Genomic DNA, 16,004 nt, shown 5'->3' on the forward strand with positions numbered 1-16,004 from the left:
CAAAAAATAACCCCCAAAACAGACCTCTAACCTGAGAGATGCAGACTTCAACCCACTTGATGAATGCAGAAACTATTGCTTCACTACTAATTTAAAGACTCTTCTGCAGCTTCAGCATGCCTGAATCTCTTGCCACCACTTATCCTTGTTATCCAACAAACAGTTGTCTGTTTGTCTCTCTCCAGTATGCTAGCATTTTGTGGAAAGCTTTCTCTTACAACTCTGACCCAAAAACTAGCAATCATTTTGACAATCAAAATCTTCTTCTAGCAGCAAGCTATCTTCTATCTTTCCACAACTGGCAAAATGCCTCACCAATACTGCGTATTGCTGTTAAATCAGCAGCTACACTGAAGATTTTACCTGTGAAACCACAGATCAGATTTTACACATTTAAGGCATTTATTTAGCAACAACCAACAAAACTTCAATGGGAAAAATAATATACCCTTTGCATTGCTCCTCTTTATTCATGGTTCAGACAGAATTCATTAGATTCAAGAAAAAAGGCAAAGCCTCTAGAAAATGTTTTTGATTTAAAACCACCCCAACTCCCACTCCCTTTAACCAAAAGTTAAACCTTAAAATGTGGAATAGATGAGTGTGTTTCAAAGTTCATGGTGCAAAATAGAGGAGGATGGCAAAACCTCCTCAGATTTGTCCAAAAATACAGCTATCCCACTCTTTACATAAACACAATCCTCTCCCTTCCCTTTTTTCTCTCTGCTTCTATTCACCCTACAACAAAATCAATATATACGAACATCAGCAGCAACTTTGATGATAGGCAATGATCCTTTTTGGCATCAGTCTGTGACAAGATTGTTGATTCTCTATCTTTAAATTGCATCATAGCTGTGTAAAATACGCAGTGATATCCCAGACGTGAACTCTTCACATCCGCTGTCGATACCTCAGCAAGATCCAGACTGCTGTCGCAGCAAGCGCCAGGCCTGGCACAAGAATGGCTGCCAGAGGAAGCCCACCTGATTCTCCATCTCTTCCATGACCCACAGGGCCATTCTGTGGCTGCAACTACAGGGAAAAAAATAAATATTTATGTCAGAAACCATAACAAGAGAGCTCCCAGTCTGGACCAGGAGGTTCTGTAAGAATGTTCAAAATAGTTTCCCCAAGCACCTGCAGACTCCACACATGGAGGGTTAAAACAGCTTAGGATGGACTGAACTTAAATGCAGGGTACCCAGTCTGTACTAGGCACCTCCATGTTTCTCTGCCACTTTCTAAACCAGGACTCAAGTGGAACAGGACACACCTCATACAGCAGAAGAAATGACACACACATACCCAGTCACCCCTTGATGCACTTGCCGCCACACCATTTCCTGCTCTCTTTATCAGGAAAAAGACATCAATAATTCTCTCTGGTTTTCTTACCTGCCTTATACACCAGTCCAGAAGACTTACTGCTTTGTTAGGGGAGTAGAAAAGGGATCTCAAGCCACCTCTCCCCACCAACATGCTTTGGGTAGATCACTATTTCTTTTGTAAACTTCCATGCTCTCTGGGGATTAAGGATTTAACTCTTTTTACATCTAAAATGGTGCCAGTATATTTAAAGCATAGCAGTACATATTTCCTATTATCCTAAAATCATTTACGTTGGAAAGACCTTTAAGTCCAACCATTAACCCAGCACTGCCAAGTTTACCATTAAACTAAGCACCACATCTTTTTTAAATGCCTTCAGGGATGGTGACTCAACCACTTCCTTCAGCAGCCTGTTCCACTGTTTGACAACCTTTTTTCAGTGAAGAAATTCCTAATACCCAATCTAAACTGGTGCAACTTGAGGATGTCACCATTTGTCCTGTCACTTGTTGCCTGGGAGAAGAGACCAACCCCCACCCAGCTACAGCCTCCTTCCAGGCAGTTGTGGAGAGCAATAGAGTCTTCTCTGAACCTCCTTTTCTCCAAGCTAAACACTCCCAGCTACCTCTGCTGCTCCTCATCACACTTGTGCTCCAGATCCTCCACCTACTTTATTACCCTTCTCTGGACATGTTCCAGCACCTCAGTGTCTCTTTTTGGGCTGCCCACACATTTCCACACTAACTTGAATGTGGGCTTCTGAAACAAAAGGAGTTCTGCCCCCAGTAAGATTTTGGCCACTGAAATAAAACTGGGCAACATGAGATTCTGTCTTCACACACAAAGCTTTACCTCTGAGAAAGGAGAACAGTGAGCAAACACAACATACTCCAGCAAAACAAAGACATGGGGACATCTCCAAACTCACCTTTTCACTGACACAAAGGTTACACTGGTTACAAAGTAATAGAGAGACAATTACAGCTGAGGCAATGAGAGAAGGTCATAGGTCAAACAAAATTTTTATATGCACATATCACACTGATCACCTGGACACAGTACTCTTCTTCCTCATGCACAGCTACCAATCATAGAAACCAGTCTAAACTGAGCCAGAAATAACCCTAAGAAAGAGGTAAAACATACCCTGCGCTGAATTTTCAGAGACACGTCATAGCCTGCATTCCTGAACAGTTCCACAGCATCCTTGTGCCGCAAATCCTTCAAGTCTTTGCCATTGATCTAGCAAAAAAGGAAAGGAGAGCCAGATGCTGAAGGTAAAGAAAGCAAATTTTTAATAATGCAGATGAAGAATAAGACATAAAAATCTTCATGTTACACAAAATTCTGCATTTGGGACATGATACTGCAATCATAAAGATCCTAATTAATTAATTATAATGTATTTTTATATGTTGAGACAGAACATGAGAAACTCCAAGCGAAAACACAGAGGTACTGAAAAAAACCAGAAGCAAAATAGGTATAAAAGACCACAGTTGTGTCAATAGCAGCTTCTGATGCTGTTGCTTTACTGGAAACAAATCAAAGGTGTGATTCTGACAGGTAATGAACATAAAAGAGCAGCTACAGCAAAATTATTATTTTAAGTCTCTTCCCTTGTTTCATCTACTGGTGTACCTTTGAAATCCCTCTGTTTGAGAGAGTGTTGTAAACATTGTTGCTTTTATAAGCACACTGATGTAGCAAAACCAACAAAAAAAAAGTTACACGCATACTTCTTAGCATCCACTTGATTCACTTGCAAGTGTTAGGATTTTTCCTTAATTTAAAGTAATAGAACATGGCACTTGATTTCATTCACTGAGTGAATTCATCCTACCTTTTCATTTTTGCCCCCATTACCCCTAATTGTATCCCCTAAGATCACATCCAGTGCCTCCTTTCTCTTCATATTTAGGCACCCCAAACACAAGTACATAAATATTAAACTGTCAGGAAAAAGAGAATATTCTCTGTTTAACTTAATACCACTTTCTGGATCAATAATAGGCTCCAATTAGTGCAAGGTAGTCTATAGAAGCTAAAAAGATCACATGTGAAAAAAATAAGCAAGTGTAAAATAAAATTAGGGAGTACAAAAAGGTTGTGTATAATCCTAGGAGAGGCTACTTCTTCACCCATCACTTTGTAAAGCTTGTTTCTTGCATGATTGCCAGCTATATGAAGAATCAGTGGGTGTGAACATTAGACATTTGAAAACAATTTTCTAAAAGGAGAAGCAGCCTATGTTATTCTTGAGGAGCTGAAATGAAGAGAAGAATATTACAGCCTAGAAGTTTTATAGTCTAAAAATCCCCCTGTGTAAAAGGATCAGAAATCATGGACTACCAGTCAAAAAATGGAAATTTAAGAGGTGGAAAACCTTTATTTACATGTGTGTAAACAATAAACCATCCTGAGCAAGAGAACACTTGATGAATTCTAAAACCTTAGGGAAGCAAGTCACAGAGGAAACACAAGCACAGCACCACGGAACACTTCTGTGGCAAATCAAGAAGGCAGAGGAGATAAGCCCATGTGTAGAGGCACTCACCTCCCTAGCGCTCAGAGCTCTCCCCAGACCCCCAAGGCAACTCCTCCAGGGAGTTTGCTTGGGATCATCTAATTCATTCACCACATCCCTCCTCTCTATGCACTGTGAAGGAAAACCTGCCTCTCACATCACATCACTGACCAAGAACACAGGGGACAACAGAAGAAAGGGCTTACCGCTAAAATTTTATCTCCTTCTTGTAGTCGGCCATCAAGGTAAGCTGCCCCATCCTTTTTGATCCAGCTGACATAGATGCTGTTGTCATTGGCAATATACTGCTGATCTGTCCCACCAACAATGTTGAAGCCCAACCCTAAAGCAAGCCAAAGAGAAAGATGATGAGAAAAAGCTCAAAGCTTCAAATGTTCTTGCTGTCTTGCTTGTTGGAGACTGCACCCTCCCACATTGCCTTGCTTTCTCCACCATACAAAAACTCACAGCACACAAATCTGCACTACCCTTTCCAACCACCTTTCCATTGTCTAGAAAAGTTATTCCCATAAAACTGGTCTTGAAAGCAGAGAAGAGACACTAAATGCCTGAGGACCCCATTGTGTAATGCTTCATTACACAAAACACCTGTGAGCTGTTTCAGGTGGGTGCTGGGGAATAATGAGGGGCATGCCATAATTTCTGAGACACTGATTCAGCCCTCAGCAGGAATGAACTTCTTTACCACAACATGAAAGAAAATGGAAGTATTCTGTATTTCACATGTGATTACAGTAAATCGCTACCTTTGAGCTACAAGAAATCACCTCTGACAAGTGTTTTGTGAGCTGGGAAACAGGGTAAGGAAAGGCAAGGAGCGTTAGACCCTTTCTACAGGTAGGGAAACAGGCAAGGAGAACTATGCTACTATCTTGAGGGCACCTAGAGCTCAAAAGACCTCCCCTTCCATCCCAGGAGCTGGAAATGGTATGCTTTGCTTCCAAGAATAAGATTAGGCTACATGAAGCTACTTCAAATTGTACACAATCACTTTCTTCTGTTCATAAATCCAAACATGATAGGAAATACAGACAAAGTTTGCAGATTTAATGCAAGACAAAAAGGAATACATTTATTACATACATTTATTAAAATTGATGTCCACTATACATTTTTGCCAATTTGTATTATTCTTTAAAGGAAACCTCAGTTACAGATATCTATCTGGATCCAGCTTCTGGATTAAAGTTAAGACTTCTTGTTTCATTGAAACCCAGAAGAACAAATTTAATTTAAAATCTGGAAACCCAGAGATTACGAGATTCCCCACTGTACATGCAGCTAAGTTTCTCTCTAAATAAAAATGCATGACAAGGGACAGGAAAGACTCCCCAAGAGACATGTAATGAAAAAAAGAAAGAAAAGCCAAGGGAAAAGGAAAAAAAAAATCAAATACGCAATCAAAGTAAATTGAAAAATACCCAACTTTTTTCCTGACATGAACCAGTCATCCAAAAGCTATTGTCAAGAACAGCTGAGGGCAAGTTCTGCCCACGTTCAGCCAGATTGATTTATTTGTTTTCATTTTCTTTCTTATTTTCTCTCGAACTTGGGACTGGAAACCTTGGGAAGCAGTTTCAAATGAAAGTAAAACCACCTTATGCAGCATTTTAAATTAGTCACAGGAGATCAAAGCATTTACAAAATGAGTCATGGTATTTTAAGTGTGCATCTACAGCTGGGAAGTAAAGAAATATTAGCAGCAATTTTGCCACACCTTTTTTTTCCTTCCCTTCCTGGCAGCTTCAGACAAGTGAGGAAAAAAATGAAAGCAAGAGAAAATTGAAGAAATACTGACATTTCAACTCGAATAACATCTGTTTCAAGAAGGACCAGTTGTGCACAGTAATACACCTTTCAATAGAAAATGAAAAAAATTAAAAATCCACACTCCTAAAAATTATTTGCCATAAAGCAAATCACTTAGGAAAGGGAGAAATCAATACTACTGAAAGTATAAGGTTTAATCAACACTTATTAAAAAGCCAGAAAGAAGGAATTAGGATCTCAAAACACATTCTCTCTGATATGTAAAACCTCTAAAGTATATATATATATACACTTTTTTCATATATATGAAAAAAGTACACATTTTGCAACTTTTTACCCATAACTGGAAAAATAACCAATATTCACAGCTTCCATCAGCAGAGGCAGGTCTTTGTGACAAAGAGGCAGCAGTTCCTACTAGACCAAGTTAAGTATTCACAGGGCTTTTTCACTGTGTCTTTCCAGCACTCAGACTTGCACTCTGCCTAAAAATATCTCCCCTATCAATCCTCAAGCTCTTTGCTATTCTCTTCCTTCCATTTCATGCAGCCACAGAAAGAGACACAGCACAGCTGGAAGAAAAGGAGCAAGAGGAGAGAGCACATAGCACTAAATCTCTTGTCTGTAAGGGACCAGAAGCAGAATGGCAGAGCTTTAAAAGCAGGCTCTGGGCTAAACTACTGACCCTTCCTGAGGCTGCAGATATCCCTATGCCTCACTTACCCTCTCCGAACTAAAAAAGTCCCCCAAAAATGCCATTAAAAAAAAAAAAACAAAAAAAAAAACAGGACTGGCAGGATTGGGAAATGAGAGGCTGAATACAAGAAAATTTGAAAAAGATAAATATACACTGTCCTGCCACTGGAAATACATTCACAACCAATTCAAACTTTTGCCAGAGGCGTTTAGCATCAGACCTATTTTAAAAGTTGCAGTCAAAGTCCAATTCAAGAGATTACAGTATCCAATTGTACTTCACAGATAAGTGTTTTTTTTCCTTCCACAGAAATGAGTAATAATCCACATGGCAAGTGCATCAAGTCCATAAGGGGACGTAGGACCTTCAAATCAAGTAACATAGTTAGAAACCCATCTCAATGTACTGGACAAATGCTGCTCATGGTAATCGAGACTGAAATCACAGTGGTCACACTCAAGACCATTCTCAACTCTGCCCTTTAACATTCCCTTACACCTTCCTTAAAATTTTAGCTCCCCAAATGTATGGAAACAGCATCCCCATCGGAACCAGCTTCATTTGGCACAGTTTTCCCTGACAAGCACAGCTTCATTAGCTTAAGCTCATGGCTATGCAGGTAGGGCTACCCAGCTTTCAGACCAGAGGCCAATCTGGTGAGCAGAGGAGGCAAAGGGCTGCTCACACCCTCTGGGTTCTGATCGCCAGCATGAGGGCCTGGACCAACACCAGCCCTGCACGGGACCTACCTCTACCCCAGAGAAAGGAAACACACACACCAACAACGTCGGTGCTGGGCTCTCTGGGGAGCCCCTGGAGCCAAGGCTGGCCAGCAGCTGCACCCAGCAGTTGTGCAGAACAGAAGGGCTGCCACATTTTCGTCCCTACTCGTTTAAATTAAAGAGAAGGCCTCAAACACCAAAGTACAACTCTAGCTCCAAAAGCCCTCCTGAAGCCTGCCATTCTCTATAGCCAGGATTTTGCTCCAGAGCTGTACATTTTGTGCCACCTAGCCTCACTTCTGAAAGTGTCATCTGAATGGCACCATAAGTCCTGTAAAAATGTAAGGTTTCCATGAGTGCACCTGCTGTTGAGACATGAAAAGCAAGGCCAAAAAATGCCCCACGAACTGCCCTATTCCCTCTTCCTTCCAGCCTATGCTCCTCTCTCTCACCACTCCAAAGCATCTCAAGGTACGCCGCACAATGAACACCAAGCTGACAATTCAGGGGACGGCCACTTGGGCACAGTTTTCCAATGGCCCCTGACCCAGAGTATCCAATGCGTCTGGGCGCTTAGCGGCTGCCGCCGCACATGGAAGCAATAGCTCCACCAGAGATGGCAACTTCCAGGGAAAACCAGAGGCGAGTTGTCCGCAGGGACAGCAGCCTCCACCGGAGCTCCCGCAGAGGACGGACTCTGACCCAGCCAGCTCTCCCTCACGCAGGGCACGAGCTTTTCCCGCAGCAGCGTGTCCGCCACGGCTATTTCCAAGGGAGGCCCCCGGGCCCGGCACCTCTGGGCGCTACGCTTCTGTCCTCGCCACCGGGACCCTCCCTCCGCCGCCCCGGTGCCCGCCACGGCCGCCACGCCGGCCGCCGCCACCCCGCGCTTCCGCTCCGGCCTCGCCGGGGGCTGCGCAGGCCTCGGCGCGGCTGCCCCGGCGCGGGAGGCGCCGCGACCCGGCGCGGAGGAGCCGCCTCCGCCTTACCTGAGGGTCTGCGGGTAAGGCTGATGATCTCCTCGGAGTAGCCGCCACTCGCCACGCTGCCGTTCATGCTGCGCCCTGAAGGAGAACTCGGCTCCCGGGACAGCCGCTCTCACCTCCTCGGCCGCCGCCGGGCCGCGCCGCGGAGCGCTGGGAGTTGTAGTCCCCGCGGGACGGGGCTGCTCCCACCGGCGCCCGGGGCAGCCACCGGCGCTCACCGCAGCGGCGGAAGAGCAGCGGGCCCGGGGAGCCCAGCACAGCGTCTTCCTGCCCCCGCACCTTCCCTGCCCCCGCACCTTCCCTGGCCCCTGCGCGGCATCTGAACCTGGCCCTGCCCTGCTCCCCAGGCTGGAGCTGGTTTCCGTAGGAAGGTTAAGGAATAGGCCATAGTTGTCTGGGGTAGGCGTAGGAGAGAAGAAGGGAGAGATATATGACCTGTTCCCAGCAGGTCATATATCTGGTCATATATTAAACTGTCCTCACAGCAAACTGAAAAACAGATCGGATCGTGCTGGGCAGGAACAAAAGCCCAATACAAAGCTGGGCAAGTAGGACAGAGAGCATCCATGCCAACACCGAGTTACCCTGCGGTGCAATAAAGTGATCTATATTCAGAAACACAAACGGTGCATAGAAGCACCGTGCTACTGCTGGGGCAAGAAATACTTAACTAGATCCTAGTAGAAGGTGTTTGGTTTGAGGATTTGAGAAATTTCCTGAGAACTCTACAGAACAGATAATTACCTAGCAATAAAGGGCAAAGAAGTTCAACTTACTGTATAACAGAGGAGCCACTTGAACCTGGGACTTTGTACCTCAGGTTTTATTGAACCAGTAGATTATTGGGAAATAGCAAGGAAAATGTTATCATTATCTATTTCAGCCCATGCTACCAGTGTGTCAATACAGACAATGATGACAGGGAACAATGTCAGTTGAACCACCTGACTGCTTGGCACTATGAGGACAGCCACATCTACCTGGTCTTCAATGTTACACTACCATTTTATTTGTTTGGTATTGCAGTAAACATAACAGATGTTTTTGACTGCATTCGTTCCAAGATAATCTGCACTTCTGGATTCCTGAATTTAATAGGGAGAGACAACCTGGGCACCAGATTTCTGACTGCTACAATATTAATGTTTAGCGCTAAACTGAGTGTTGGAACACCTGCCTCAGAGGTGGGAGACAGGCATTCAAGGTCCAGTTACACTTGCAATGATAAGCAAAACCATGACTCGTGTGATAGACTTTTTTGTTGTTGCTAAGTAGCATTCACCCTAAGTTGAGGACTTTTCAGTGTCTCATACTCTGCCAGTGAGGAGGTGCACAAAAGCTGGGAGGGAGCATGGCCAGGACAGGTGGATAAAGGGATATTTCATACCACAGAATGTCCAGTATATAAGCTGGGGAAGTTATTTGTAAGGGGGCCCAGCACATTCTGGGACAGGCTGGGTATCAGGCAGCGTGTGGTGAGCAATTGTACTGTGCATCACTTGTTTCTCTTGGGTTCTGTTACTCTCAACTACTATTATTATTATTATTAATAATAATAATAATAATAATAATAATAATAATAATAATAACAATGTTGATGTTAATATTAATATATTTTAGTTGTTTCAATTATTAAACTGTTTTTATCTCAACCCACAAGGTTTACCTTTTCTTTCTGAATCTCCTTCCCACAGGGAGGGGTGGGAGGAGAGTGAGCAAGCAGCTGTAAGGTACTTGGCAAACTCCTTCAAGATACAGCAGCAATTTAATGTATTTTAGAGATGACAGCCTTGGCTTAGAACAAAACCAATTTTATCTTGATCTGAGAGAACTGAAATGTTAAGTGTTTTTAAAAGTTTTCTTTAGTCAGGAAGAGATTTCAAACAAGAAACATGGGTGTATTGTAACTCAATCCTAGGCAGCTCCAGGCGTCACCTATCACGACTGGCCTGCCACATGTTAACAGCTACCTAAGCCTTAATACCCTTGCTGCACTGGCACAGACCATTTCACAGAATCAGAGAATGGTTTGGTTTGGAAGAGACATTTAAGATCATCTAGTTCCAACCCCTCCTGCAATGGGGTTCCACTAGTCCAGCTTGTGTCTTCTTATTTCCTCCAGCACCATTTCATGTAGTACAGTGACTCACATCTCTTGGGAGACGGTGCAGCAACATTTGCAAATTGCCTCTTCATGTGTAAGTGACTTACATATTAACCAAGTTCCCTCATCCATTTAAAGCATTTCAAAATGCAGTTAGAACCAGGAGGGGAAAAAAAAGGGAAACCAAAAACATTAGGACTGAACTTAGACCTGCACCTTCATAGCACCTTCAGAGGAGTGGGACGTTTCTAACAAACCACCAGAAACATCAAGTTTTTCATTGCTGTGTTGAAATCAGAAACAACAATATTTTCAAGGAGAAATCTCAGAAAGGAAGCTGACACATTTATGAAACATAGACTAGGTTTGTGGAGATGCATGTTTGTCTTACTCATATGGCCCAAGAAGAAATGGGAGAAAAGTATACAGAAATACTCCTATCCAAAGCCTCCTCCCAATTAAGTCCTGGTTTTGCAAAACAGTCTTTAAGCATGGAAAAAAACAGAAACTACAGCATTTTATTAATTTATCTTTCCCAAAACTGCGTTTGCAAGTAAGCTTTCTGGGCTAAATTGTGCTTTCATTACACCTCTGTCTCTTCAGTGTGCAGGTCTGTAAACAAGAACTCCCTGACTCTGGTGTTTCTCTGTCTCAGCATACATCTATACTTGGCAATTTATAGTATACTATTGATCAACAATGGCAGGCCATCAAGGAGGCAACCTGAAACTTCTGCCACTGTTTTTGTATTTAAAAAGCAAAATAAAAAAAAGTCTTAGTAGGTGCTAGATGTGCATAGGTAGTTGGAAGGTGCTGGGTGTAGTGCTTTTGTTACTTTTTATCTCCATCTTTCAATTAATTCACATCGCTCTTGTCTATCTTTTATCCCTTGTTTGAAACACCTGAATTACAATTGTTATTTCTCAGAGGACACCCCTCCCACTCCCCCCAACCCCCAGAGGAGGTCTCTGGTTATAAGGAATAGATGTGGTGTTAGTCAAGGGCAGTTACCTTGCCTTTTGACATAAATGCAGGATTAAGTTTTCATCATCTAACCAAAACCATCCATGTTCTATCATGACAATAAGCACAGCCTAAACAAACAATGTGTTACCTCATTTCTGTAGACAGGATAGATAAATATTTAAGGACTCATTTGCTCTAGGCAAAAAGCTGGGAAAAACTGTGAATCACATGCTTTGTATTTCACATCCCATCATAATGTAATTGGCCCTTTTTGGATACAGGACACCAAAAAAATACACATAAAAAATTACAGGAAAATGCATATTCTAAAAACACATATTATATATTTGGGAGGCAGCAAGAGTTGACCATAATAATTTGTAGAGTCACCAACATCTTTCTTCCCAAATGTTCCCAAGTGTTGGGGTACTTATCCTGCCTTTACAGAATGTTTGCTAAAAGTGTGCTCTTTATTTTCTAAATACAAATAATTATTTTGTTAGCAGACAAGTGCATTATAGCCCTTTATCCTGAAACACCTTTTAAAAAAAGGTTTAACTGTGATCTGGACTACAGACTCCTCTTCATGCTGATCTGATAGAATGGTCTAGTTACTGCTGTAATAGAAATAATAACAATAAAACTTACTGAATGGTGGTTCCATGTCCCTAATATTTTTCAGAAGTTAGACATACTTTATGTTGTGTTAAAAAAATTAAAATGACAATGCTTCTGTGTGGCGCTCCATAGAGGTGCAAGGACACATTCAGTTATAGCTGAAAAAAGAATCAGAGAGTAAGCCAAAAGAAACCCCCTGAGATAGTCAGAAAGGTATCTATTCAAATATTGCAGGTATTGTAGGTAGGGGACACTTGCAGAATAATTCCAAATACTTTAGAAATTCAGTTAACTCGGGGAGCCCCACAGACAGCTCCTCTTAGAGACAATAAAATACACAGCACTTCTCAGAAGCAACCAGCAGTCAAGACACTGGAAAATTTCCAGGAAATAAAAACAAATTGTTCTTGTGAAATGCCAGATTTGGTGTCACTACACTGTTGACATATATTTTACAGTTCAGAAATGCAATGCTTACTGGTTGTGATCTGGATAATCCTTCTCTACTCTTTTACAAAAGGAAGACCCTGTTTCCTATGGTCTACCTCCCTCCTGAAGAGCTGCTCCCTGTAAACAGCTGGAAACACTTGTGAAACAGACACCTGTATCTCACTGCAATACCTGTTCCTTACCTCTTGTGTGTCACAGATGTGAATTAAATCACAGACACACAGAATAGTTTGCCTGGAAGGACCTAGTGGAGACTGCAAGTGCAATTTTTTTTTCTCTGGCTGTTAATGAATGAGAACAGATGTTCACAAACATCTCTCTCACTGAATTGAAGAAAATATTAGGTGAAGGAGGAAATTGAAGCAAGTAATTTATCTACAGCTGTTTTAAGAAGTTTGCATTTTTAAACTGTTGATATGAAGCACAAACACAATACTTGCAGTTTACTTAATTACATCAGTTTAAGAGCTCAGGGTACAAAGAACAGCATGCCTTACTGCCTGCATGTACTAACTTAAAAGAAAATATACAGAGATAAGTTTTACTCTGCATTTAATGATATCACATGAGATTAGAGCTGTTCAGAACCTGTTGAATTATTTTGATGAGTTATCAGATGGCTCTGCTAAAGGGAGATTTCCTCAAGAGAATCCAAAGATACTGCTTTTTGAACTTTGGTGGATTCTGACTCGCCAGCAGGTGAGTTTTCTTTAGGAACTTCTGTTTTTTTCAGTCTTTGAAACAACTGCAATATTCTATGGAATTGGGGTTTCATCTTCGTAAGCCATCCCTCTATTTCCTGTCTATAATGGATGGAAAGGGCTACTCCAACAATACACATAGAAAAAAAAACAAATAGTGCTAGTCTTACTTTTGCTCTCTGAGCCCTCCTAACTGGAGGGGGTCCACTGTCAATGCTACCTCCAAATCCTTCCAATTCACAATATGGAGGAGCCCAGCCATACTTACAGTGACAGTTCTTACGATTGTTACACACCCCTCTGTCATGACACTTTGTCATGTTGCAATCATAGTTCAGCACTAATACACTCATACACGTCCTGTTGATACAAAGCATATCACTACCACATGGTGTGCCATCTTCCACAGCTCCCACATCTGCTCTTGGCATCCCTAAGTGATAGTCGAGACCCCAACAATTTTTATCTCGAACAGGAGTTTGGACTAGTGTTACATGGTTCTGCAAGAAAGGAATTTTGACTATGTTTTCACACTGAATCCTACCACACAAGACATTCTTAGTACTGCATTTTGTAAAACGGACATTGTCATGAATACCACAATTCCCAAACCGGTCACCTTGAGTATTCACTGCTTTGAAGCAATCTAAAGGGGCAACCTTGGCTTGCTTGCCAAAGAGATGCCGGCACTTTTCACTGTGGGAAGAACATTTTCCTTGATAGCAATAAATACCATCATTGCAAGGAGCTCCATCTTGTACATATACATCCAGTGGGCACTGAGGGGAAATCCCATTGCAATACTCTGGCAGGTCACAGCTGCCAGTACTTGCTCTGCAGAGTGTTCCTGCTGGAAGGACTTTACAGTTCTTGCAGCATTTTCCAGATGCACAGTCTGAACCTGCAGTAAATGTACAGTTTGCGCGGCAACAAGGATCCCTTCGGCAGCTTGCTGCTGAACCGCAGTCACATTGCTCTCCACTGTCTACTATCTTATTGCCACAGTATTCACGTTTATCGGTGTAGAAAGTGCCAGGTGCTGGTGGTTGATGAAGGCACGGAGCGCCATTTACAACCAGATTAAAGTACTCTTTGTAACTGCAGTCACTGAATGAATCTGTTTCAGCATTGTTTTCATACATAATGCATGTCTTGTGTTTGCAATTACATTCCGGTTTATCATGGGTCATCCCAAGATTATGGCCCAGCTCATGAACAAATGTGATAACAATTGAAGACAACTTTTTCTCAGTGAAGGAAATAACAGCCGATGACCAGTGGCTATCACACACTGTCCCTATATATGCCAATCCCAAGCTGCTTCCAAACCACTGAAATGCAAATAAGTGAGCAACATCGTGGCGCATCCGATGTACCAGGTTTGACTTTCTCCAGGCGTTAAAGTCACTAAGTACCTGGGGAATAGAGTTAGTAACATTTATTAAGTTATTTTCAGTCCAGATCTCCAGTCCTATGAGGAACAGACGGACAGAAAGCTGTTTGTACAAAATGTCCCCAGAATTGATGACTTGCATGACATGCTTCAAGACTTGGGATTTGCTCCTGCCTGACTTCACAAACCGCACGTGGTCCACGACCACTACTATCTTCACATACCTGATGTGTGTCCACCAGTCCTTCAGCTTTTCGTTCTCCTCCTCTGCCTTGGGAGCCTTGAACCATGGCAGCACAGCCTTTTGTTGCTGCAGTACCTCCGGCGTCAGTCCGCAGCTGGTTCCCTCGGGGCTGTTGGCCTCCTCCATGCGGTAGAGAATGTGCCGAAAGGCCGGATCATTGGGGACGGGCTCGATCTGGTAGGTGTCATCCTCCACCCAGAGCACGCCGTGGAGGCCCCTGCCGCAGGTGCTGAGGGCCACCAGGGAGCCGGGGCTCCCCAGCACGTCGCCCTGGTAGAAGCAGTTGTCCCGCACGAAGGGGTGCTCCTCCCGGCGGGCCCCGTCCCGGCCGTAGGTGACCAGGGTGAAGGGGCGGGAGACCAAGCCCCTCCTGGGCTGCAGGCGCAGCACCCGCGGCCGCCCCGCCACGTTCAGCCAGTAGGAAAGGGCCGGGGCGTCGTCGCCGCCCCGGGGGCTCAGCTGCCGCGGCACCGTCACCCACGAGGCGCGCGGCTCCGCGGGCCGGGCCCCCCGGGCCCCGGGGCACCCCGCCACGCCCAGCAGCAGCAGCAGGAGCGCCGGCAGCGGCCCCATCGCGGCCGCCGGCACCGGCCGCCCCCGCCCGAGCGGGGATGGAACCTGGAAGGGCCCAGCCCGGGCAGAACCGCCCCGAGGCTCCAACTGCCGCCGTGCCGGCCGTGACGGGCCCGCTCCCCGGGAAACGGCACCTGCGGCGTCGCCGAGCGCTGCCCAAGCGCCTCCAGACAGCCCATCCTGCTCTTTGAGCCAGGACAGAGGCTCTTGTGAGAAGGAACCAGTAAATTTGCCTCCCACAAACACGTTCTCAGCTTTTAATAATCGTCATTTCAAATTAATGGGTACTTCTCCTTCTGAGCGGACACAGCGAGGACAGCCCCCAGTTCAGCTTCACGCTCCTTGTCACAGATGTTTGTGTTGAGCAAAGGGATCATTTGGGTAGACCACAAGTGGGAAAATCTGTTTTAAAATCTCAAAAGGTTGACTTTTGCTTTTTTTGCTGTTTTTATTACAGGATAATTTGTGAGTGGACATCAGAAACAGGCTAAGGCTTAGAGTCTGAAATTAATAAGTTCAGAAATACTCCCTGTGGTGACCTTAGCATGTCCCTTACTATAGCTACTACAGCATACACACCCTTCAAGAAAAAAGGTAGAACCAGGGGACAATTCACTTCCACTACGTTCTATAATATAGATGTAAACTAACAGTACCAAGTATAAAATCCTCAAGCCTATCTACACCACAGCTGCTACATACCTACAACAATGCAACTTAATTACAGACAGCACTTATGCAGCAGCCATTTTCCCACATCATGTCCTCTTTAAAAAAGACTTGTGACTTCATAGCAATGGAATGAGAACACTTACAGGTACATCTACCACTTGGTTACCATGCCCATTTTGGGTACAGTGCTGGCAAGACACAACCATAAGACAGTGATCTGGGTTGTGG

At 43.8% G+C, this 16,004-nt stretch overlaps 2 protein-coding genes across 2 annotated transcripts; both read right to left on the reverse strand.

The window, feature by feature from the left end:
- Window positions 1–378: 378 nt before the first annotated feature.
- Window positions 379–11,350, reverse strand: SYNJ2BP (synaptojanin 2 binding protein). Its single transcript, XM_053945738.1, has 4 exons — window positions 8,059–11,350; window positions 4,066–4,202; window positions 2,479–2,574; window positions 379–1,035 (listed from the first exon to the last, which is right to left on the reverse strand). The coding sequence occupies exons 1-4, from the start codon at window positions 8,123–8,125 to the stop codon at window positions 895–897; spliced, it is 441 nt and encodes a 146-aa protein (XP_053801713.1). The 5' UTR covers window positions 8,126–11,350; the 3' UTR covers window positions 379–894.
- A 99-nt stretch (window positions 11,351–11,449) lies between these two features.
- Window positions 11,450–15,189, reverse strand: LOC128789588 (disintegrin and metalloproteinase domain-containing protein 21-like). Its single transcript, XM_053945730.1, has 2 exons — window positions 12,222–15,189; window positions 11,450–11,901 (listed from the first exon to the last, which is right to left on the reverse strand). The coding sequence occupies exon 1, from the start codon at window positions 15,102–15,104 to the stop codon at window positions 12,819–12,821; it is 2,286 nt and encodes a 761-aa protein (XP_053801705.1). The 5' UTR covers window positions 15,105–15,189; the 3' UTR covers window positions 11,450–11,901; window positions 12,222–12,818.
- Window positions 15,190–16,004: the final 815 nt, after the last annotated feature.

The sequence above is a fragment of the Vidua chalybeata genome, chromosome 6 (genome assembly GCF_026979565.1).
Source record: "Vidua chalybeata isolate OUT-0048 chromosome 6, bVidCha1 merged haplotype, whole genome shotgun sequence".
NCBI lineage: Eukaryota > Metazoa > Chordata > Aves > Passeriformes > Viduidae > Vidua > Vidua chalybeata.

What these genes read in the sequence shown, in the direction of transcription:
- SYNJ2BP (XM_053945738.1), bottom strand. Translation starts at nt 8,125, where the DNA reads ATGAACGGCAGCGTGGCGAGTGGCGGCTACTCCGAGGAGATCATCAGC. An exon ending in CCTTACCCGCAGACCCTCAG is followed by an intron (nt 4,203 to 8,058) that starts GTAAGGCGGAGG and finishes GGCTTGCTTTAG; the next exon opens with GGTTGGGCTTCAACATTGTT. An exon ending in AAGGAGATAAAATTTTAGCG is followed by an intron (nt 2,575 to 4,065) that starts GTAAGCCCTTTC and finishes CTTTTTTGCTAG; the next exon opens with ATCAATGGCAAAGACTTGAA.
- LOC128789588 (XM_053945730.1), bottom strand. Translation starts at nt 15,104, where the DNA reads ATGGGGCCGCTGCCGGCGCTCCTGCTGCTGCTGCTGGGCGTGGCGGGG.